At 38.2% G+C, this 23,356-nt stretch overlaps 2 protein-coding genes across 3 annotated transcripts in view; both read right to left on the bottom strand.

Moving 5' to 3' along the window:
- The window catches only part of LOC134840219 (kinesin-like protein KIF9), a 510,307-nt gene that overhangs the window by 295,341 nt on the left and 191,610 nt on the right, over positions 1 to 23,356 (bottom strand). The gene's annotated exons all lie outside the window — the stretch shown is intronic.
- LOC134847725 (transient-receptor-potential-like protein) overlaps positions 16,504 to 23,356 on the bottom strand; it is a 37,432-nt gene continuing 30,579 nt past the window's right edge. Inside the window, exon 2 of the mRNA XM_063864953.1 lies at positions 16,504 to 16,562. Within this exon, the coding sequence (XP_063721023.1) occupies positions 16,504 to 16,562 (59 nt within the window). The remainder of the gene's footprint in view (positions 16,563 to 23,356) is intronic.

The raw sequence follows: 23,356 nt of genomic DNA on the forward strand, positions 1-23,356 counted from the left end.
CAAATTCATCTATGTTGGCCAGACGGTACGAAATTTCACTTTCAGGATTGAGGAACACCGGAAAGAGGATACCGCAGTTGGACAAGATACATGGCAGTGTGGTAGTGATAGTGGTAAGTTGGAGTTTAATTGGAAGAAAACCGACCAGGCGTCCAGCAGCATTAAATTACTTTCATTAGAGGCTCTGCACATAAGGAAAAATAGACCGGATATTAACACGCGCGACGAGTTCAGAAGTTGGGAGCTGACACAAAAGCTATAGTTCCCGAATCGAAAAATCCAAAAAAAAAATCGGCAAAATGAGTAGTGCACAAAAGAAACTCCAAAACTATTTTCGATGTGAATCCTGCTCAACAAATATTTATAACAAAACAGCTATTTTCCATTGTGTAGCGTGCGGTGATTGCATGCATTTAACTCTCAAATGCACTGCCTAACTCAAGATATCATAAAAATATTAGTGGCATTTTTAATAACATTTTTTAATATGCCAAAGCTGTGTAGATCAAAAGAAAAAAGATGCCTTTTTAGAACATATCTCAAGCTTCAGAGAGAACACTGAGGAGGAAGGACTGAAACAGGAAGTTGAAGCACTGAGAACCGAAATCAAAGATAAAATTTTATTGGTAATTACTCAAACAAAATAAATAAAAAAGAAGATGGATGAAAAAATTGGCTACTCCCGCCCCTCCATCAGAACCAAAATCCACAAATAAGCAATTGCATCAAACCAAAAAACAGACAAATCAAGAAAATTTTGACGGAAGAAGGTTTAGAGGCATCCCGAACTAAAAAAAAAAAACAATAGCCGTGAAAGGTAGAAACATGATGTCAAGCAATTGAAAGAATTCACGAAACACTTGAAAGTAACTTGCAATGTCACTGATATAAAATGACTAGGGAAGTTGACAGTGACCAGTTTGATGTGCAAACAATCCAAACATAACCATCAACCGATCTTGTGCCAGTGAATTTTAAAAAAGCTTCAACTCGGACCACGAAGACTTTGTTGTTGCACTGCAACTAGAAACAAAAATTAAGCACAAAAGTAAACAGAAAAAGTTTTCCTTTAACAAGGTTGACTGGAAAGACTGAAACAAAGACATAGAAAAGCACCATTTTGATCCCTATAGCTATAGTAGCGTTGATGAACTAGTAAAACAATGGTACAAATGTCTTGATCGAATTTAAACTGAAAGTGTTCCCCAAACAACCACACATTGATCGAATCTCTCTCCATGATTGGTTGGTAAAGAGTCTGAAACAGTACCTGTCACTAGTGGTGTACCTAAAGGTTCATTACTCGACCCGCTACTTTTCATAATATATGTGAACGATCTTCCAGAGGAAATGACAGAATGTGATGCGTTGTTTTGTTATGCGGATGATTTCAAGCTGGTAATTTCGATGTCCGAAAAGATACAGAAAGATCTTTCAAAAGTGGAAGATGGATGCAATGCTAATAAAATGAAATTAAACGAGGGCAAATGCTATATCTTACCAATAAAACAGAAAGAAGGCGTAAAACATGTCTTCACATTGATTTCAAAACAGCTTTCTGAAACAACCGAACAAAAAGACTTTGGATTAATCATGGCTAGCAAACTATCATGGAAACCAAATGTCGATACTAGGTGTAAAAAAGTTTGGAAAGCATTCTACTTCCTGAAAAGGAACATCTAATTACTTGATGCTAAAAACCGTAAACTCAATGCGTACGTACGATATGTAATACCTGTAATAATTTATGCATCACCAGCTTGGTTCGCGAACAAAACTGAAAGTATAGAAATAGAACGTGTCATAGGAAAGCAACTATCTGGATAAATGGCAATTTGGATAAGAGCTAAAAGCAAATAAACCAACAAATACAGGTACCATACCTAATTTTAGAAGTTGCGCCCCCTTCAGTACAAGAGAGTTGTGATCGAAGAAACTGTTCACCGGGTTTTACGCTGTACAACAACATGGGAAATTATGATAAAGCGATGTAAATCAACCGTAAACAGTGGTTGGATAATCAATATCCGAAAAAGTTGATCGTCGCAGGTTGTATCGCAAGCCCTTGACAAGATCATCAGGGAGGGCGAAAACAAAAAGAAGATGGTCGAGAAAAAGAAGCCCTGTGATAATAGCAGCAATTCACCACCACTCTTGATGGTTCAAATTTGGGGGAATCGCAGCCAGACATTAGCAAAAAAAATTGCTGTACAGACTTGAATATTGTGTGTACAGTGGTGTACAGACTTGAATGTTGTGTGACCAAATTCATCTATGTTGGCCAGGCGGTACGACATTTCACTATAAAGATTGAGGAACACCGAAAAGTGGATACCCCAGTTGGACAGCATGTATAGCAGTCTGGTAGTGATAGTGGTAGGTTGGAGTTTAATTGGAAGAAAACCGACCAGGCGTCCAGCAGCATTAGGTTACTTACATAAGAGGCGCTGCACATTAGGAAAAAGAGACCGGAAATTAACACGCGCGACGAGTTTAGAAGTAGGGAGTTGACACAAAGGTTTTGATTCCAGAATCAAAAAATCCAAAAAATCGGCAAAATGAGTAGTGAACAAAAGAAACTCCCAAAACATTTTTCGATGTGAATCCTGCTCAACGAAAATTGATAACAAAACAGCTATTTTCTATTGTGTAGCGTGCGGTGATTGCATGCATTAAACTCCCAAATGCACTGCCGAACTCAAGATATCATAATAAGTATTAGTGGCATTTTTAATAACATTTTTATATGCCAAAGCTGTGTAGGTCAAAAGAAAAAAGATGCGTTGTTAGAACATATCTCAAGCTTCGGAGAGAAAACTGAGGTGGAAGGACTAAAACAGGAAGTTGAAGAAATGAGAACCGAAATCAAAGATAAAAATTTATCGTTAATTACACAGATAAAATAAATAAAAAATAAGATGGATCAAAAAATTGGCTACTCCCGACCCTCCTTCCGAACCAAAACCCACAAATAAGCAATTGCAACAAACCAAAAAACCGACAAATCAAGAAAACTTTGACGGAATAAGGTTTAGAGGCATCCCGAACTAAAAACAAACATTAGCCGTGAAAGGTACGAACATGATCTCAAGCAAGTAAAAGAATTCACGTAACACTTGAAAGTAACTTGCAATGTCACTGATATAAAACGACTAGGAAAACTTATTGAAGGGACAGATCGCAATTCTTCAGATGAACAAGCTGTTGACAAAGATATCCTGCAAAAACGCAGAGAAAAGATCACCAATGTTATCAAAGCAAGTGAAATAAGAACAAGTAACCTCGAATTGCAGCAGCAAAAGGACAAAAAGTGGGTTGATATTGAAACCAATGAAAACGAAAATAACTCAAATGTATGACTAAACTCGCTAATGAATGATTTTACTTTCAATGTCAGAAACTTTCAGGGCCTAAACAGACGCTCAAACTTTGCTAATTGTTTAGCAATAGGAAAAATTTTGGACGTCCTTTGCTTAACAGAGACATGGCTAACCAATGACATACCTGATGAGAGCCTTTTCCTAAATGACTACACAATTCCTAGATATGACAGAACTACTAAAAATCACAAATCGAAACTTGGAGGTTTGCTCATAGCCGTTTAAAGCATGCCTCTAGAACAAGTTTTTCTTGAAATAAAAAGTGAATATGTTGAAATCAAAATTAAATCAAAAGATGACTCAACAATAATATGTTGTCTGTATAATCCCCCAGAATAAGTCCCTATAGGTGGCCAAAGGAACTGATTGTATCCGTGATAGAATAAATCACTATCTATGCAAAAAAAAGAAAATTGTAAATCAGTTATACTCACGGGAGATATGAATTTCGAGTGCACTAATTGGAAAACAATGTACTCGCAGAATGAAGATGAAAACAAATTTCTTGAGTGTCTTTTGAGTTAATACTTTCATCGGTTCCTAAAACAAAAAGAAAACAACCAGTTAGATGTGTTTTTAACAAACAATCCAAACATAACCATCAACCGATCTTGTGCCAGTGAAGTTAACAAAAGCTTCAACTCGGAACACGAAATCTTTGTTGTTGCACTGCAACTAGAAACAGAAATTAAGCACAAAAGTAAACAGAAAAAAGTTGAATTTAACAAGTTAGACTGGAAAGACTGAAACAAACATATAGAAGAGCACCATTTTGATCCCTATAGCTAGAGTAGCGTTGATGAACTAGTAGAACAATGGTACAAAAGTCTTGATGGAATTTAAACTGAAATGGTTCCCCAAACAACCACACACAGATCGAATCTCCCTTCATGGTTGGTTGGTAAAGAGTCCTCACACTCTTTAAAATGTTATCAGTTTTTCATTTGAAAATGTCATAAAAATCTTCACTCAATATAATAATCAAACATAAGGAAATAGAGAAGGGACTGAAAACGTCGCTAAACGAAGATCGAGCAGACTTTGAAAGTTAAATTTTTCGTGATCAATGATTCTCTGATTTTCAACAGTATCTCAAATCGATGGACAAAAGTAGCAGGTAGCCCGTGACTATGACATACAGGAATCAAAAAACAATGAGGACGAGCGAAATTGTATATTTTTCAGTTATTTTTTTTCCAGTGTGTTCCTTGAAATAAATCAAATAACGAAAATTTATTACGATAGACCAAAAATTCAAAAATACGAGATCATGGAAATGAATAAAACCAAAATTTTGACACAACTACAAACTAATAAGGCATATGGCCCAGACCAGATAAGAAAGAAACACCGTGCTCAAAAATCTGCCATCTTTGTCCAAGTCAATAATACTCATTTTCAAAACTGCCCTAAATAAAGCCTTCTTTCCATCCTATCGGAAGATAACGATGTGGTACCAATCTTTAAGGACCGGAATAGATTAAGGATTGATCAGTACCGACCCATGAGTTTTTTATGCAGCCTATCAAACGTCCTAGAAAAACTTAGTTCTGATGAATTGTAGGACATGTTAAAAGAAACTAGACCAATTGCAACACGGATTTAACTTATATCGGTCGGTTGTTACTCAATTACTTGTATTTTTAGACCTTCTATAAAAAGAATACGATGAAAAGGAAAACGAACCTTTTGTGTTATACCTTGATTTCAAAAAACTTTTGACGGTGTTCCACACAACTTGTTGCTCTAAAAACTTGAAAAATTAGACAATGGAGTTTATTTTCTGGAAACAGTTGCTAGTTATTTATCTGACCGCCAACAGTATGTGACTGAATTTCTGAAACAATAACTGTCACTAGTGGTGTACCTCAATGTTCCTTACTCGACCCGCTACTTTTCAGGTTAAATGTGAGCGCCCTTCCAAAGGAAATGACAGAATGTGAAGCGTTGTTCGGTTATGCGGATAATTTCAAGCTGGTAACTTCGATGTCAGAAAAGATACAGAAAGATCTATCGAAAGTGGAAGATGGATGCAATGCTAATAAAATGGAATTAAACGAGGGCAAATGCTATATCTTACCAATAAAACAGAAAGAAGGCGTAAAACATGACTTCACATTGATTTCAAAACAGCTTTCTGAAACAACCGAACAAAAAGACTTTGGATTAATCATGGCTAGCAAACTATCATGAAAAACAAATGTCGATAATAGGTGTAAAAAAGCTTGGAAAGCATTCTACTTCCTGAAAAAGAACATCTTATCTCTTGCTGCTAAAAACCGTAAACTCAATGCGTACGTAGGATATGTATTAATTGCATCATTACATGGGATATGCTTGGTTCGCGAACAAAACTGAAAGTAAACAAATAGAATGTTTCATAGAAAAGCAACTATCTGGATAAATGGCAATTTGGGTAAGAGCTAAAAACAAATAAACCATCAGATACAGGTACCATACCTAATTCTAGAAGTTGCGCCCCCCTTCAGTACCAGAGAACTGTGATCAAAGGAACTGTTCACCGGGTTTTCCGCTGTACAACAACATAGGAAGTTTATGATAAAGCGATGGAAATCGACCGTAAACAGGGTTGGATAATCAATATCCGAAAAAGTTGATCGTCGCAGGTTGTATCGCAAGCCCTTGACAAGATCATCAGGGAGGGCGAAAACAAAAAGAAGATGGTCGAGAAAAAGAAGCCCTGTGATAATAGCAGCAATTCACCACCACTCTTGATGGTTCAAATTTGGGGGAATCGCAGTCAGACATCAGCAAAAAAAATTGCTGTACAGACTTGAATGTTGTGTGTACAGTGGTGTACAGACTTGAATGTTGTGTGACCAAATTCATCTATGTTGGCCAGGCGGTACGACATTTCACTATAAAGATTGAGGAACACCGAAAAGTGGATACCCCAGTTGGACAGCATGTATAGCAGTCTGGTAGTGATAGTGGTAGGTTGGAGTTTAATTGGAAGAAAACCGACCAGGCGTCCAGCAGCATTAGGTTACTCACATAAGAGGCGCTGCACATTAGGAAAAAGAGACCGGAAATTAACACGCGCGACGAGTTTAGAAGTAGGGAGTTGACACAAAGGTTTTGATTCCAGAATCAAAAAATCCAAAAAATCGGCAAAATGAGTAGTGAACAAAAGAAACTCCCACAACATTTTTCGATGTGAATCCTGCTCAACGAAAATTGATAACAAAACAGCTATTTTCTATTGTGTAGCGTGCGGTGATTGCATGCATTAAACTCCCAAATGCACTGCCGAACTCAAGATATCATAATAAGTATTAGTGGCATTTTTAATAACATTTTTATATGCCAAAGCTGTGTAGGTCAAAAGAAAAAAGATGCGTTGTTAGAACATATCTCAAGCTTCGGAGAGAAAACTGAGGTGGAAGGACTAAAACAGGAAGTTGAAGAAATGAGAACCGAAATCAAAGATAAAAATTTATCGTTAATTACACAGATAAAATAAATAAAAAATAAGATGGATCAAAAAATTGGCTACTCCCGACCCTCCTTCCGAACCAAAACCCACAAATAAGCAATTGCAACAAACCAAAAAACCGACAAATCAAGAAAACTTTGACGGAATAAGGTTTAGAGGCATCCCGAACTAAAAACAAACATTAGCCGTGAAAGGTACGAACATGATCTCAAGCAAGTAAAAGAATTCACGTAACACTTGAAAGTAACTTGCAATGTCACTGATATAAAACGACTAGGAAAACTTATTGAAGGGACAGATCGCACACTAATTTTCAATATTGACAGTGACTATGCAAAACGGCCAATACTTTTGTCACTTGGAAAAATGAAAGACTACAAAACACCTGTTTTTATAAGTAAAGAACTCTTCAGATGAACAAGCTGTTGACTGCATACAACGCATCACCAAGAACTTTGCAAAAGGGTCCAACTCCACCAACAGGCCAACAAGCCCAGCTCCTTCACAACTATGACCGGTAACACCCGAAACAAACGTACTGCCCAACGCAACACAATCTAAACTAGCGCCCCCAGCAATGACTGCAGCCCCCTTGGACCCCTGGAAAGCTATTCGGTTAACTGAAACCAAGAACTTGAAATTAAAATATACGACATATTTAAAAATTTCGCTATCTGGAAACCGCGCTTCCTAGTTCTAAGCAAGAAGAAGCCCGGTTTGCAGTTCATAGAAATAGTGAACCAGCAGCTGTAGTCATTAGTAGAAGTAACAACAAATTCTAACGTCGCAATGAAAGCAGCAATGATTCTTTCTCATCTGCTGCTCCCCAAAACTAAATCAGAAACCAACGGATCAAATTCCAAAACTCTGAGCCGCCGCATAATTTTATGGAAGCAAAGCCTACTAGACGAAATTTCAGAGAAGCGAAAGCTCTCCAAATTTGGCGTTCAAATCAGAAAACAAGGAAGTCAAGCAATTCGATACACTAATTAGTACAGGCAAAAAATCTGCCGCGATTGGCTGCCTTTCAGACAAGAAAACAAAATGACTACTTCACCTAAACAAAGTGAATGAAGGAAAAACAGTCCTTAGTATCCTGAAAGAAAAACATACCCGAGCCAAAACAGCGAGTACAAACTATATAACTGATGTAAGTGAAGACACAATGCCATATCACCCCTCTATATTCGAATAAATAAGCGCAGAGACAGTTCAAAAATCAACCCTGAAAATGCACGAAAGCCACGGTCATTCAGGTCTAGATACGTAAAAAGGGAGAAAGATAGTAACTCACTTCAACCAGACATCCATTGAGCTATGCGAAACAATTGCAAAGCTATCCTATACAGTAGCAAGTAAAGTCCTTCCCCATGAAAAACTAATTGCGTACAACTCTTGTCAATTGATACCTCTGGACAAAAATCCCGGGGTACGGCTCATTGGTATAGGCGAGGTTCTGAGAGCAATAATTGGCAAAACAATCACCTAATCTGTAAAACAGACCTTAAGAATCTCGGAAAAAATTCCAACTCTGCTTAGACCAGAAATGTGGAATCGAATTGCTATCCACAGCTTGAGGAACGAGTTTGAGAAACCGGAAACGGACGCCATACTACTTATTGATGCATAAAATGCCTTCAACTCGCTCAATGGAGAACTTGTTATGAAAATGTAGAAATTTTTTGTCCAGCGCTGCAAAATGCGCTGGCCAACTCATATAAACATCCCTCAAGTTTATATGTCAATAACACGGTTTTGAAATCTACCGAAGGCGACACACCGCAAGGTAATTCCATCGCAATGGCTATGTACGGAATGGTGATAATCCCACTGATTGAGCTCCTGCAGAAACCAAATTTCACCCAAAAATGGGACGCAGATGACGAAAGCGCTGCAGGTGATCTTAAGAGTCTCCGCGCAATACTGGACAAACTAGACGTGCACGGAAAGGCTTTCGGACACAAAGTGAAGCCTTCCGAGTGTCAACTCAATGTAAAGGAAAACCGACGGAAAAGCGCCATACAAGTTTTCGAAGGCACAAATTTTATTTTGGTAGACGGTTTTAGAGTCCTTGGATAGTATATAGGAATACCATTAGCATGCGATAATTACATGGAAAGCGAAGTTGAAAACACAGCTACCATAACTGAAAAGCTTTCCAAAACAGCTAAAACATCACCACAAAATGCATACACAAAAGGAGTTGAAAAAGAATTAAGCTTTCTAACCATTTCAGCATTTAAGAAAATGGATGAAATTGAGAAAATTGTCAGCAGCACTGTCCCAAAGGTGGATACACTCACCTAATAACAATGAAATTCGCAATACCTTTGCGACACTCCTGGGTAAAGTATGCCATGATGTTGAAATAGAGCCGAAACTTCAATCGTTGGAAGGCGAAAGCTTTCTCAATGAAACAACCACTACTGAAGATGACGCTCGACTTGACATCAAGGCAAATGGACTCTGGAGAGACCGATTCAGCCGAACCTTTTCGATGTAAAAACTTTCAACCCACAAGCTAAATCGTGCCCCTAAACTTTATCTGACGCCTACAAATATCGTGAGAGTATCAAAACGTTAAATTTCAAACAACGAAGAACTCTGGATGTGGACACAGTGGCTTTGTTGCGCCAATTTTGGCGTGTACCGGAGGAGCAGCACCAGGCTCTACAAAAACCCAGGGAATTCAATACCAATACCGAACTGAATCATCAATACCGATACCAACACCAAATTCAAACTCAGTCAATACCTCAATACTTTGATACAATACCTCGAAACTTTTGCAAAAACTTTGAAAACTCGTGTTAGCCAAAATCACGAAACGTTTGAAACACGAAACATTTTGGATCGAAATGTCTTGCATGAGTTCTCTTTAATTTTCTATTTTTTGTATATATGTACAACGAACGTAATGAATTCAATACTATTTTTAGTAAGCTTTTTTGTTCAAATAGAGACGATTTGAGACAATTCACAACACCAAGAACCTGGTAGTGGTATTGACAGAATCAGGTATTGGTATTGATCACTACCAATACCAAAACCAAGAACCTGGTATTTTTCCTTACCAATACCTGATTCTGTCAATACCACTACCAGTTTTTTCGCGGTACTAATTTCCCTGCAAAAACCATCCAGAAACTAGCAAAGAAACTAAGCGAAAAACTGAACGAATCATACTCGGTCACAATAAAATTTATAAGAACAAAAATAAGTTTTGCACTTCTGAGGAGTGCAATTCTCTGCCTTAGGGGATGCAAAAAACTTAAAAACTTATCCAACATAGACTATTCTATCTGTGATATAATCGAGGAGGGTAGATTTTAATTGACAATTTTCTGCATGCTTTAAAATCGACGCGATTAATTCATGATTTTGCCGATATATGTATATTGCGTTGGTACGGCCCTATCTAACCTGTGCACGTACCGTCGCATGACGGCAGGGCCCATTTTAATTGACTTTAAAAAAAAACAATGATTTTAGTGAAGGTTATTATACAATAAGAGTTGACTTTAAGTGCGCAATTCATCATCACTGCTAAAAAGACAGAAATTTGTGATCTGCAATAACGAATACCTTCTAGTTTTAAACGTTGATTTTGTTAGATTTTTTAGCTGTTGATCTAGTTTTATAAATTGTGTTAATCTGCTATATATTTGAATGCAGGATTCACTATCTCCCCATGTTTAAGCTTTTTCAACGTCTTATTTTTGCATGTTTAACAGAGTTTTTTTTCACGTTTAAGCTATATTGTATATTGCAATGGTTAAGGTTTTTTTTCAATTCTCTTGTTTAAATTCAGTGTTTATTTCATCAAGTTTGAAACTAATAACCCAATAGTAGGATACTGTCAGAAATTTCCCAGGTTTCGCAATTCTAATAACCAAATCCTGTTAGTTTACGAGATAGGCAATTTTCGAGATTGTTCAAAAACTTCTAGAAAATTTAATTTTAATAAATTTCTCAATTCCTGTAGTTGGGTGCTGTCAGGGTGCTCTCAGGGGTTGGGAATCTTGCCTCCAATTTTCACTTCTCAAATCCTTGTAGTTTTCGAGAAATGACGGTTTTTCTGATTTTTTCAAAAAAATTTCAAAAAAACTTAAATGTTAAAATTTTTCAAAACTTTGAAGATCTCAATCCTTTAATTGGAATCTGTGAGGGTACTCTCAGGGGGTTGCGAACCTTGCCTCTGAATATGGCTGCTCAAATTATTGTAGTTTTTGAGATAGAAATTTTTCAGAAAACTTAATTATAAAAAGTTTCGCTAAACTTGAAATTATTATCTCTGTAGTGAGGATCTGTCAGGGTACTCTCAGAAGTTGCGAGTGTTGCCTTTCAGTATGACTGCTCAAATCCTTGTAATTTCCGAGATATGACGTTTTTTATGATTTTCAAAATTCAAAAATTTTCAGAAAACCTAAAGATAAAAAATGAAATTATCATCTCTTGAAATTATCATCTCTGTAGTGATGATAATTTCAAGAGAACTTAAAATTATCATCTCTGTAGTGAGGATCTAACAAAATAATTCGTTAAAGTTAAATTCCCAACCCTGGAGTTATGTACTTTAAGAGATTGCGAATGTTGCCATCAAAAAGGACTGCTCAATTCTTATTAGTTTTCGAGATGTGAATTTTTTCTGGTTTTCAAAAAAAATAGCTCTTTTAGAAAACTTAAGGTGAAGTTTATCAAAATTTGAGTTTCCCAACGTTGTAGTTGGGTACTGTAAGAGTACTCTCAGGAGTTGCAAATCTTGCGTCCAAATGCGACTGCTCAATTGCTTTCAGTTTCCCAGATGTGACGTTTCTTAATTCATTACAAACTTAGATATTAAAAAAATGTCATAAATTTTTATGGTTTTTCAAAATTTGAATTAAAAAAAAACGAATGAAAAACTTTACAAAATTTGCAGCTACTCTCAGGAGTTGCAATCTTGCTTCCAATTGCGACTGCAAAGAACTTTTATAAAACTTCACGAAACTTTATGGTTCTTCAAAATTTGTTTAAAAAACTGGATTAAAAAACTTTGCAAAATTTTTAATAATGAACCCTGTAATTGGGTGCTGTCAGAGTACACTCGAAGAATTTTTTTTGCTGTTGTTAAAAATTCGAAGCACCGGAGGTGCAGTACACGCTAGTTCTAAATTAAAGATGTCAATCATAATTGGAAATTTCTCAAAATTGCTTTAAAAACCATCTATTTTCTTTGAAATTCAAAATTTGGATCTCGGTTCTAGTCTCAGCTGGATCTTGTTAAGTGGGCATGAAATTGAGTTTTTTTGCAGGACCAATTGAGTCGTCTGACCTTTGCTTGTTTGCGCAAGTTTATCGGCCCTTGTTCCGAAGAAGGGTTTTTCGTCGGATATATACAATTCTGTTTTTAGAAATGACGATCATCGCTCCCCATGTGTTATGTAATTATACCAACTTGGGTTTTGATTAAGTTTTTTTTGTTCCGATCAATGAAATTGGGGAGGAATTTTGTATTCGGGTGTTTTAGTTATTTTCAACGCAAAATTAGATACCACAATTAATTGTCGGATTAGGTCGAGTGATATGTAAATTTGAAGCCCCTTCAGTCTTGATTAGAACGGAACGGAACGACTTTAACAATTTGTGGAAAAATTGCCCTGGGAGGAAAGGGTTTAAAAGTTTTGAGATTTAGTTTAATTTTGAGCGAGTAACGCGATCGAGTAACGTTCATCTTATGAAATAATAAAACTTGGTGGAAATAGTTTAGTTTTAATTAAGCCAGTTTTTTTTTTTAGGTTTCTGCAATTTTGTTTGAAATCCTTTCAAGTTGATGGTTACCTGAAAAAGAACATCTTATCTCTTGCTGCTAAAAACCGTAAACTCAATGCGTACGTAGGATATGTATTAATTGCATCATTACATTGGATATGCTTGGTTCGCGAACAAAACTGAAAGTAAACAAATAGAACGTTTCATAGAAAAGCAACTATCTGGATAAATGGCAATTTGGATAAGAGCTAAAAACAAATAAACCATCAGATACAGGTACCATACCTAATTCTAGAAGTTGCGCCCCCCTTCAGTACCAGAGAACTGTGATCGAAGGAACTGTTCACCGGGTTTTCCGCTGGACAACAACATGGGAAGTTTATGATAAAGCGATGGAAATCGACCGTAAACATTGGTTGGATAATCAATATCCGAAAAAATTGATCGTCTTAGGTTGTATCGCAAGCCCTTGACAAGATCATCAGGGAGGGCAAAAACAAAAAGAAGATGGTTGAGAAAAAGAAGCGCTGTGATTATAGCAGAAATTCACCACCCATCTTGATAGTTCAAAATTGGGGGAATCGCAGTCAGACATTAGCAAAAAAATTGCTGTACAGACTTGAGTGTTGTGTGTACAGTGGTGTACAGACTTAAATGTTGTGTGTGCAAATTCATCTATCTTGGCCAGGCGGTACGACATTTCACTACAAGGATTGAGGAACACCGAAAAGAGGATACCCCAGTTGGACAGGATATATGGCAGTGTGGCAGCGACGATTTGAGAAGTAGGGAGCAGACAATAAGTCTCCAGTTCCAGAATCGAAAAATTTCGGCTAAAACAAAAAATTGTGAATTAACTTACATATTAGCATGAAATTAGCGACAAAATGAAATTATAAAAACAAAAAAGGTGTAAAGTCTCAGTAATTGGTGACTAAATGAATGAAATTGTTACATAATTTTAGTAATAATTGTGAAGTTATGATCGGTTAAGTTTATAAGTTTTGAAAAAATGATGTGTATGACACTTTATACAATCTTTGATCGTTTTGTACAGATAGTTTAGGTTTTTAAAAACTGAAGATGCTCAAAAATGTGCGAAAACGTTCGTTTGGATTTACAATTTTTAACGCATTCCCATTTAAACAAAGACTAACTGAGTTGAGATTGCTTCCATTATCGTATTACTTTAAACTACATGATCTGTTAGTGCTAGTATCAATGTTGAAAGGCAGCTACAACATCAAACTAACGACAAAATTGAATAAGAAACCCAATGACGATCTTTTATTAACAAAACAAAATGATCTAACATCGATATCAAAAACTCGAACAAGAAAGGCTGACAAAAATGTTTAATAAAACAACCATTCTTTTATTGAATATAATACGAAAAAAAAAGGAAATATCGACCTCGAACAAATTAACAAACCATACCTAACAAAATTATACGGGGTTACTTCTACAAAGAATACTCTGAAGTCAACTTAAGTTTCTGGTCTTTTATATGCAACTCTGGACATTGCAACCCGGTGCAGAAAGTCAGCTCAGCCACCAATTGGCGGTTGCAAACCTTTGTGTGAAACACAGAAGCTTAAGTTCTTTCTCTTTTTCGAGACAATTCATTCAGTGGATTCTCTGTTGAACAATCTGGTGAGTATTTGTCAATGAACTTACCAGAACTTGCCGCTACTGTCTCGCGCTACCCCTCGCAGAAACTCAACTGTGTTGCTATAGTAGCTGGCTGTAGTGATAACTCATCTACGGTTTCAGACTTTGCTAATGATTGGAGATTTTTCATAAAATTGGTAATTCGTAAGCTTAACCCAAATGTGCTTGTTATCCCCGAAACCATCCTCTCTGCAAAAAATCACTTCATAAACAGAAAATTTGGTGCTCTCAATAATTCTTTCTTTCGCCATTAGAAACACATTTTACCACTCAAGAATCCGAATTTTTTCCCCCAATCTAAACGCCAATTTTAATGCTACTATAATTTGTAAGGATGGTATTCATTTTTGTTTCTATAACAAGAAAATTTTCAGTTTATTGTTCGCTCAGCTAAATTGTTTATTTTCGCTGCCAAATTATGGCCAATCAAACGCACTGCTATTTGAGACCGCTACCTCCGAAAAAAAAGTATATGGTGTGTAATTTGCAAAGCATACAGCCATGCCTCATGTAGCAGACTACAGAGCAGCAAATCTTATTATGATGGGTTTTCCTGCATACAACGCATCACCAAGAACTTTGCAAAAGGGTCCAACTCCACCAACAGGCCAACAAGCCCAGCTCCTTCACAACTCAAGAAGAAATATGACCGGTAACACCCAAAACAAACGTACTGCCCAACGCAACACAATCTAAACTAGCGCCCCCAGCAATGACTGCAGCCCCCTTGGACCCCTGGAAAGCTATTCGGTTAACTGAAACCAAGAACTTGAAATTAAAATATACGACATATTTAAAAATTTCGCTATCTGGAAACCGCGCTTCCTAGTTCTAAGCAAGAAGAAGCCCGGTTTGCAGTTCATAGAAATAGTGAACCAGCAGCTGTAGTCATTAGTAGAAGTAACAACAAATTCTAACGTCGCAATGAAAGCAGCAATGATTCTTTCTCATCTGCTGCTCCCCAAAACTAAATCAGAAACCAACGGATCAAATTCCAAAACTCTGAGCCGCCGCATAATTTTATGGAAGCAAAGCCTACTAGACAAAATTTCAGAGAAGCAAAAGCTCTCCAAATTTGGCGTTCAAATCAGAAAACAAGGAAGTCAAGCAATTCGATACACTAATTAGTACAGGCAAAAAATCTGCCGCGATTGGCTGCCTTTCAGACAAGAAAACAAAATGAGTACTTCACCTGAACAAAGTGAATGAAGGAAAAACAGTTCTTAGTATCCTGAAAGAAAAACATACCCGAGCCAAAACAGCGAGTACAAACTATATAACTGATGTAAGTGAAGACACAATGCCATACCACCCCTCTATATTCGAAAAAATAAGCGCAGAGACAGTTCGAAAATCAACCCTGAAAATGCACGAAAGCCACGGTCATTCAGGTCTAGATGCGTACAAAGGGAGAAAGATAGTAACTCACTTCAACCAGACATCCATTGAGCTATGCGAAACAATTGCAAAGCTATCCTATACAGTAGCAAGTAAAGTCCTTCCCCATGAAAAACTAATTGCGTACAACTCTTGTCGCTTGATACCTCTGGAAAAAAATCCCGGGGTACGGCTCATTGGTATAGACGAGGTTCTGAGAGCAAGATTTGGCAAAACAATCCCCTAATCTGTAAAACAGACTTTAAGAATCTCGGAAAAAATTCCAACTCTGCTTAGACCAGAAATGTGGAATCGAATTGCTATCCACAGCTTGAGGAACGAGTTTGAGAAACCGGAAACGGACGCCATACTACTTATTGATGCATAAAATGCCTTCAACTCGCTCAATGGAGAACTTGCTATGAAAATGTAGAAATTTTTTGTCCAGCGCTGCAACATGCGCTGGCCAACTCATATAAACATCCCTCAAGTTTATATGTCAATAACACGGTTTTGACATCTACCGAAGGCGACACAACGCAAAGTGATTCCATCGCAATGGCTATGTACGGAATGGCGATAATCCCACTGATTGAGCTCCTGCAGAAACCAAATGTCACCCAAAAATGGGACGCAGATGACGAAAGCGCTGCAGGTGATCTTAAGAGTCTCCGCGCAATACTGGACAAACTAGACGTGCACGGAAAGGCTTTCGGACACAAAGTGAAGCCTTCCGAGTGTCAACTCAATGTAAAGGAAAACCGACACCAAAAGCGCCATACAAGTTTTCGAAGGCACAAATATTACTTTGGTAGACGGTTTTAGAGTCCTTGGATAGTATATAGGAATACCATTAGCATGCGATAATTACATGGAAAGCGAAGTTGAAAACACAGCTACCATAACTGAAAAGCTTTCCAAAACAGCTAAAACATCACCACAAAATGCATACACAAAAGGAGTTGAAAAAGAATTAAGCTTTCTAACCATTTCAGCATTTAAGAAAATGGATGAAATTGAGAAAATTGTCAGCAGCACTGTCCCAAAGGTGGATACACTCACCTAATAACAATGAAATTCGCAATACCTTTGCGACACTCCTGGACAAAGTATGCCATGATGTTGAAATAGAGCCGAAACTTCAATCGTTGGAAGGCGAAAGCTTTCTCAATGAAACAACCACTACTGAAGATGACGCTCGACTTGACATCAAGGCAAATGGACTCTGGAGAGACCGATTCAGCCGAACCTTTCGATGTAAAAACTTTCAACCCACAAGCTAAATCGTGCCCTAAAACTTTATCTGACGCCTACAAATATCGTGAGAGTATCAAAACGTTAAAATTCAAACAACGAAGAACTCTGGATGTGGACACAGTGGCTTTATTGCGCCAATTTTGGCGTGCACCGGAGGAGCAGCACAAGGCTCTACAAAAACCCAGGGAATTCAATACCGAACTGAATCATCAATACCGATACCAACACCAAATTCAAACTCAGTCAATACCTCAATACTTTGATACAATACCTCAAAACTTTTGAAAAAACTTTGAAAACTCGTGTTAGCCAAAATCACGAAACGTTTGAAACACGAAACATTTTGGATCGAAATGTCTTGCATGAGTTCCTTTAATTTTCTTTTTTTTGTATATATGTACAACGAACGTAATGAATTCAATACTATTTTTAGTAAGCTTTTTTGTTCAAATCGAGACGATTTGAGACAATTCACAACACCAAGAACCTGGTAGTGGTATTGACAGAATCAGGTATTGGTATTGATCACTACCAATACCAAAACCAAGAACCTGGTATTTTTCCTTACCAATACCTGATTCTGTCAATACCACTACCAGTTTTTTCGCGGTACTAAATTCCCTGCAAAAACCATCCAGAAACTAGCAAAGAAACTAAGCGAAAAACTGAACGAATCATACTCGGTCCCAATAAAATTTATAAGAACAAAAATAAGTTTTGCACTTCTGAGGAGTGCAATCCTCTGCCTTAGGGGATGCAAAAAACTTAAAAATTTATCCAACATAGACTATTCTATCTGTGATGTAATCGAGGAGAGTAGATTTTAATTGACAATTTTCTGCATGCTTTAAAAACGACGCGATTAATTCATGATTTTGCCGATATATATATAGCGTTGGTACGGCCCTATCCAACCTGCGCACGTACCGTCGCATGACGGAAGGGCCCATTTTAATTGACTTTAAAAAAAACAATGATTTTAGTGAAGGTTATTATACAATAAGAGTTGACTTTAAGTGCGCAATTCATCATCACTGCTAAAAGCACAGAAATTTGTGATCTGCAATAACGAATACCTTCTAGTTTTAAACGTTGATTTTGTTAGATTTTCTAGCTGTTGATCTAGTTTTATAAATTGTGTTAATCTATTATATATTTGAATGCAGGCTTCACTATCTCCCCATGTTTAAGCTTTTTCAACGTTTTATTTTTGCATGTTTAACAGAGTTTTTTTCACGTTTAAGCTATATTGTATATTGCAATGGTTAAGGTTTTTTTTCAATTCTCTAGTTTAAATTCAGTGTTTATTTCATCAAGTTTGAAACTAGCAACCCAATAGTAGGATACTGTCAGAAATTTCCCAGGTTTTGCAATTCTAATAACCAAATCCTGTTAGTTTACGAGATAGGCAATTTTCGAGATTGTTCAAAAATTTCTAGAAAATTTAATTTTAATAAATTTCTCAATTCCTGTAGTTCGGTGCTGTCAGGGTACTCTCAGGGGTTTGGAATCTTGCCTCCAATTTTCACTTCTCAAATCCTTGTAGTTTTCGAGAAATGACGGTTTTTCTGATTTTTTCAAAAAATTTCAAAAAAAACTTAAATGTTAAAAATTGTGCCATTCTGCCGGATGACACAGCACAACCTTCCCGCGACCGAAAAAAAAGTGACTAAAGGCCTTATGAACAAAAAAGTGTTGCGACGGAGGGTCAGAATGTTCTGGAATTTTTATTTTTAAAATTTCGATCGGAAGAAGAACATTTCTGAGAAATAGAAAAAAGACGGCCATTTTGAATAAAAAAGACGAAAATCAGAACCACGATATAGATTGTGAAGAACAGTTGTATCAGAGACAGAAAAACACTGAGCCTCTTATCGTGGCAAGAACACACGATAAGGACCTTAGCGACAGATATTTGTGGAGACGGAGGCTTCAGTGGGGGGAAGAGAAATACCACGGAACCCTCCCGGGACACGAAATATAGGAGATAAGAGTGTTATCTCAAGAAAATCACGGGAGCGGAGGCTTGGTCCCCCAGAGACTGTTATATGTGGAGGGACTGGGTAAACTGACTATAACAGCTGCTGTAATGTCCTAGATCTTAATTAACACCGTTATTATTTAATATTTCAGAGCATGAGTAGATAGAAAAAGGAAAGGGTCAATCCATCTCCAATGGGTTTAATATAAAACTGTCGCACAAAAACATATAGAAATAGGTGGTTCGAGCCGTGTTTTTAATGACAATCACGTAGTCTGAGGATCCGAGACTCAGCTATGTGGTTGTGTTCGCATGCAAACGAAAGCTGATCAAAAGTCGTTTGACTGATGGCCTAAAAATGGTAACTTTTTACTTTGCCCTAGACAGACCAGAAAATCAACTGGCAAGGTCGAGACGGTGAAAAACGAGTAGAATTAAGGTAACTGACGCCTGCCAGTCGTTAATAGGTACTTTTTCTACGCTCCGTCGCTGTGTGATATTTGGGCGAATGTTACATAGACGTTTTTATGGCGCTCCTGGGTGGGCCTGTTAAAGGCATGAAACCATCATGATCAGCAAGCGTTTCCGCGACGTACCCTCCGCTCCGGGCGTAAGCCCGAGTTAGAGGCCTTAATGACCGTTGTTGTACTAGGGGGAAGGTGCGTACCCTCCGTCTAGTGCAATTTAGCTTTTTAACTTAGTTAACACCGAAAATTCCGGGGGCCGGAGGGTTAGGTGGGAAATCTAGAGCTCGCTTGTCCTGAGGTCCCAGGACCAAAAACAATTAAAGAGAAAGCGTAAAACCAAACAAAAATAGTGTATAACCAAGAAAAAGCCAAAAAAAAATTTAATTGAAAACAAAAAAGTACAAAAAACAGTAAAAAAAAAAAAAAATCCAAAAAAGACCAAAAACAGTAAAAAACATAAAGTGACAGTTTATATGTTATTTCCGGACGAGATGTGATCTGACCTTCCTATTTGTTGTTGTTTCAGATTGATTTATATCGTTTCTGATAGAAAGATTGTGTGTTTTGGTGAAGGGTTGGATACGCTCCCTCGAGTGTAATTTGAGTGTTTAAGCACGTTAATGGTGATTTTGCCGGTGACCGGAGGGTAGAGTGGCAAGCTGATCAACGTGTTCCACACTCAACAGGGACATCAAGGACAACATCCACAACGACTGTTGGGTATCGTTGGAGCAATTTTAGTATCGTTCGGGTACTATTTCATAAAAACTTAAGTGGTGGGGGGCACGATTGGCGCGGTCCGATTGTACCCTCCATCGATTACAAATTTCCGAGTTAAGGGTCTTAGTTCGGATATTTTGGTGCAAAGGAGGGTATAGTACTATTCATTAACGACTATTAATAGATTATTATCCTTATTATATATTACTTATCTCCTGTTTAGACCCAAAAAAACACCCATTTTTGGTCGAAAATTACCAATTTTCGACCAAACCGTAGACCCCCAAATTTTCGGATATCCGAGCTTTTCCGATAGGCAAAAAGCTTTTATATAGAGAGTAGCTACGTAGTTCGATCCCCTTCACTAAGGAAACCGCGTGAGCAAAGACTCAGTAGAAGTTAGGAAATCGAAAATTTTTCGACCAAAATTTTGATAATTTTCTGTATTTTGTCAATCTGTTTTGGGGATCGAGTTTTTGAGTTTTTAGAGTTAGAGCAATAAAATTTTTTGCGTTAGGAGCGTGCTAGCATAACGTGCTCGGTTACTAGAGAAATTTTTGGGTAACCCTCCGAGTAGCTCCGTGGATAGAGCTAACGACTTAAGGTTTGGAAAAGGAAGGAATCGGAGGGTCCAAATTTGATAGTTTTTGGCCAAATTTTTGTTTCTAAACCAATTTTGGTCCGGTTTTTTGCATTATTCCAGTGCCGTACAGGGCTACTACGCTCATTTCAAGTATTTTTAGGCACTTTCGACCGGAATTGCGAAAAAAGTCTTTCAGATCCTATACAGGTGGTGAAAAAGGCCATTTTGACGAACGCGTTTTTGGCGATTTCTCAAAGACTAGTTATCCGATTGGGATAATTTTGGTACCATAAGTCGACGTTTTTGACCACATTTCCGAATCGCAACCGTTTTTGGGTTGATTATTTCGGAAAAGAAAAATTTTTTAGAATTTGTTGGTTCGGAGGGTCCAAGTAACGGGCAACCCTCCGAGCGGCAGAAAATTTTATCAAAACATCTTTTTATTCAACTGGGAAGGTTGACCGTGTCAGCCAACCTAGTTTTAAGTCAGGTAGACCGCTTTCAGAGGCTTTACTGCGGTGATTTAACCCTTTTTCTTGATTTTGGGGGAACCCTCCGAAGTGACCCTCCGGAGTCAGCTAAACCCTTTAGCAACCCTCCTTAGTGGAAAATTTCCACGAGATCACCCTAAGAAGTTGAAACAGCTACCCCTAGAACCCTTAGCTTATTTTGACGCTTTTTGAAGCTAGTAGGAGAACCTTCCAAGTGAGATCGGAAAATTTGAAAATTTTGGAGGTACCCTCCGAAGTGACCCTCCGGAGCGTATTAAGCATCTTATTGACCCTCGTTAGTAAATTTAGGGGGACCCTCCGAAGTAACTTGGGTGATTAAGATACCCTCCTAAGTAACTTGAGTGATTGAGGTACCCTCCGAGGTAACCCTCCGGAGTGTCTTAAACCTTCTAGCGACCCTCCTTGTAAGAGACTTGAGTAAACCTTCTGTGGCCATTTGGGAAACGGAAAATATCCATTTAATTAGGATCATATTAGGATATTAGGCGTGCTTATCGGGGTCATAAGAACCCATTCTGACCCGGAAATTCGTGATCAACTTTGGATTCTATATTGGGTGTATTAGAAGTACCCGAACAAGATTTGTTTTTGATTGTGATTTTGGTTGAGTGGTTGCCTTGAGCTACTTAATAGGAAAGTTCGGGCAATCCGGGAACAAACAAAGGAAGACCTCGGTGGGTGTATTAAGCAAATACACACCCACTTGAGAAGAAGAATTGTTCCCTACTCTCGTGCACTTGGAGCAGTCCGAGTGTGGGAGAGCTTTTTCATAGATTTGACGAATTTTCGACCAAGAGGTTGCCTTGAGCTACTTAGTAGGACAGCTCGGGCAATCGCAGGACACCCAAAAGAAGACCTCGGTGGGTGTATTAGGCAAATACACACCCACTTGAGAAGACTGTGTCCTGGGCTTCGTTCTTTCGGATCGTTCCGATTGGGGGAAGTCTTTTTCTTTAAGACTAAGTTTTATTTATCTATTTCTGAATCATCACTGCTTTTTATCGAAGATTGTTTAATTTTAATAAAGCAGTGACTTGATAAATTGTGTGGCGATAAATTGATACTGACAAAAGGTCGCTGTCACCTGTAGGATATTCTTATCTGATTATCGATTGTGTTTTGTGTGTCGATTATATCTTGTGGAAACTTAGTCATACTGTTATATTATACAACCGGGTTGAGTTAGCATTATATCAATACTGGGTAGACCCTGTGTGTAACTTTAGCTGAGTCACTAATTTAGTCGTGAGAGATCTAAGAGACATTTAGATACTGACGGAATCGAGTAGGCAGCGTTAAGTGATTCAACTAAAACTTGTTTGTGGTGCGTTTGCGTTGCCATCAAATTACGAATATTTTCATTTTGTACAAAACTATGCAGCGCAGGGACTCGTTAGGATCGACTACTAAAATTCCCAGGCTAAGCAAGGGAAGCACGCGGAAATTTAGAACTAGGCGTAGCCAAACCTCGTTTAGCAGCGCTTCCGACGCGTTTGCTGAAGACGAATCGACTAAAGGTCAACCTGATCTTTCAGTGATCGAAATGAAACTAAGGAGCGAGAAAAACCTTGATGGCAATCAAGGGCGGAGCGCCGAGGCCGAGCCTGCGAGCGAAACGCCGGTGGATCCCTTTGACGAAGGGGAGCGAACGCTCATTCGACCCGACTTTGAGCCAGACGAGGTCCTCGAACGAGAGGAAGTCGAGAGGACAGAGGAGACCTCGGAGCGTTCCGAGGTCGAACCTCGGGAGGAAGTGTTGTACAGGGGAATGTCCAAATCAGAGACTAAGAGCTATAAATGGAGGAAGGAACCTTCACATCTGACAAGTGCACACTCATCCTTGGCCAAACAGAGTAACAACGCGATGATGTCGAGTATGAGTCCGAGTGAAGAGCAGACGTTCTCGAAGGCCAAGAAGAGTTGGAAGTCCTTGTACGACGAACGCATGGCATCACTACCAACTGTAGGTTTGACTTCCAGTGATGACTACCCGGAGATAACCCATCCGGATGTGAACTTCACACCGTGCCCAAGGAACGACATGAGCAGGGAGGCGTCTTCTGCCTCGCCGACCAGGCCTATGTCAGATGGGATAACGATGGGAGCATCATCAACGTTTGACAGACTGATGACGTCTATGCACAAGCAAAAGGGCGGTGCGTCATCAAGTACTAGGCTACAGCCACAGTTGACCTCGTCT

The sequence above is a fragment of the Symsagittifera roscoffensis genome, chromosome 1 (assembly GCF_963678635.1).
Source record: "Symsagittifera roscoffensis chromosome 1, txSymRosc1.1, whole genome shotgun sequence".
Taxonomy (NCBI): Eukaryota; Metazoa; Xenacoelomorpha; order Acoela; family Convolutidae; genus Symsagittifera; species Symsagittifera roscoffensis.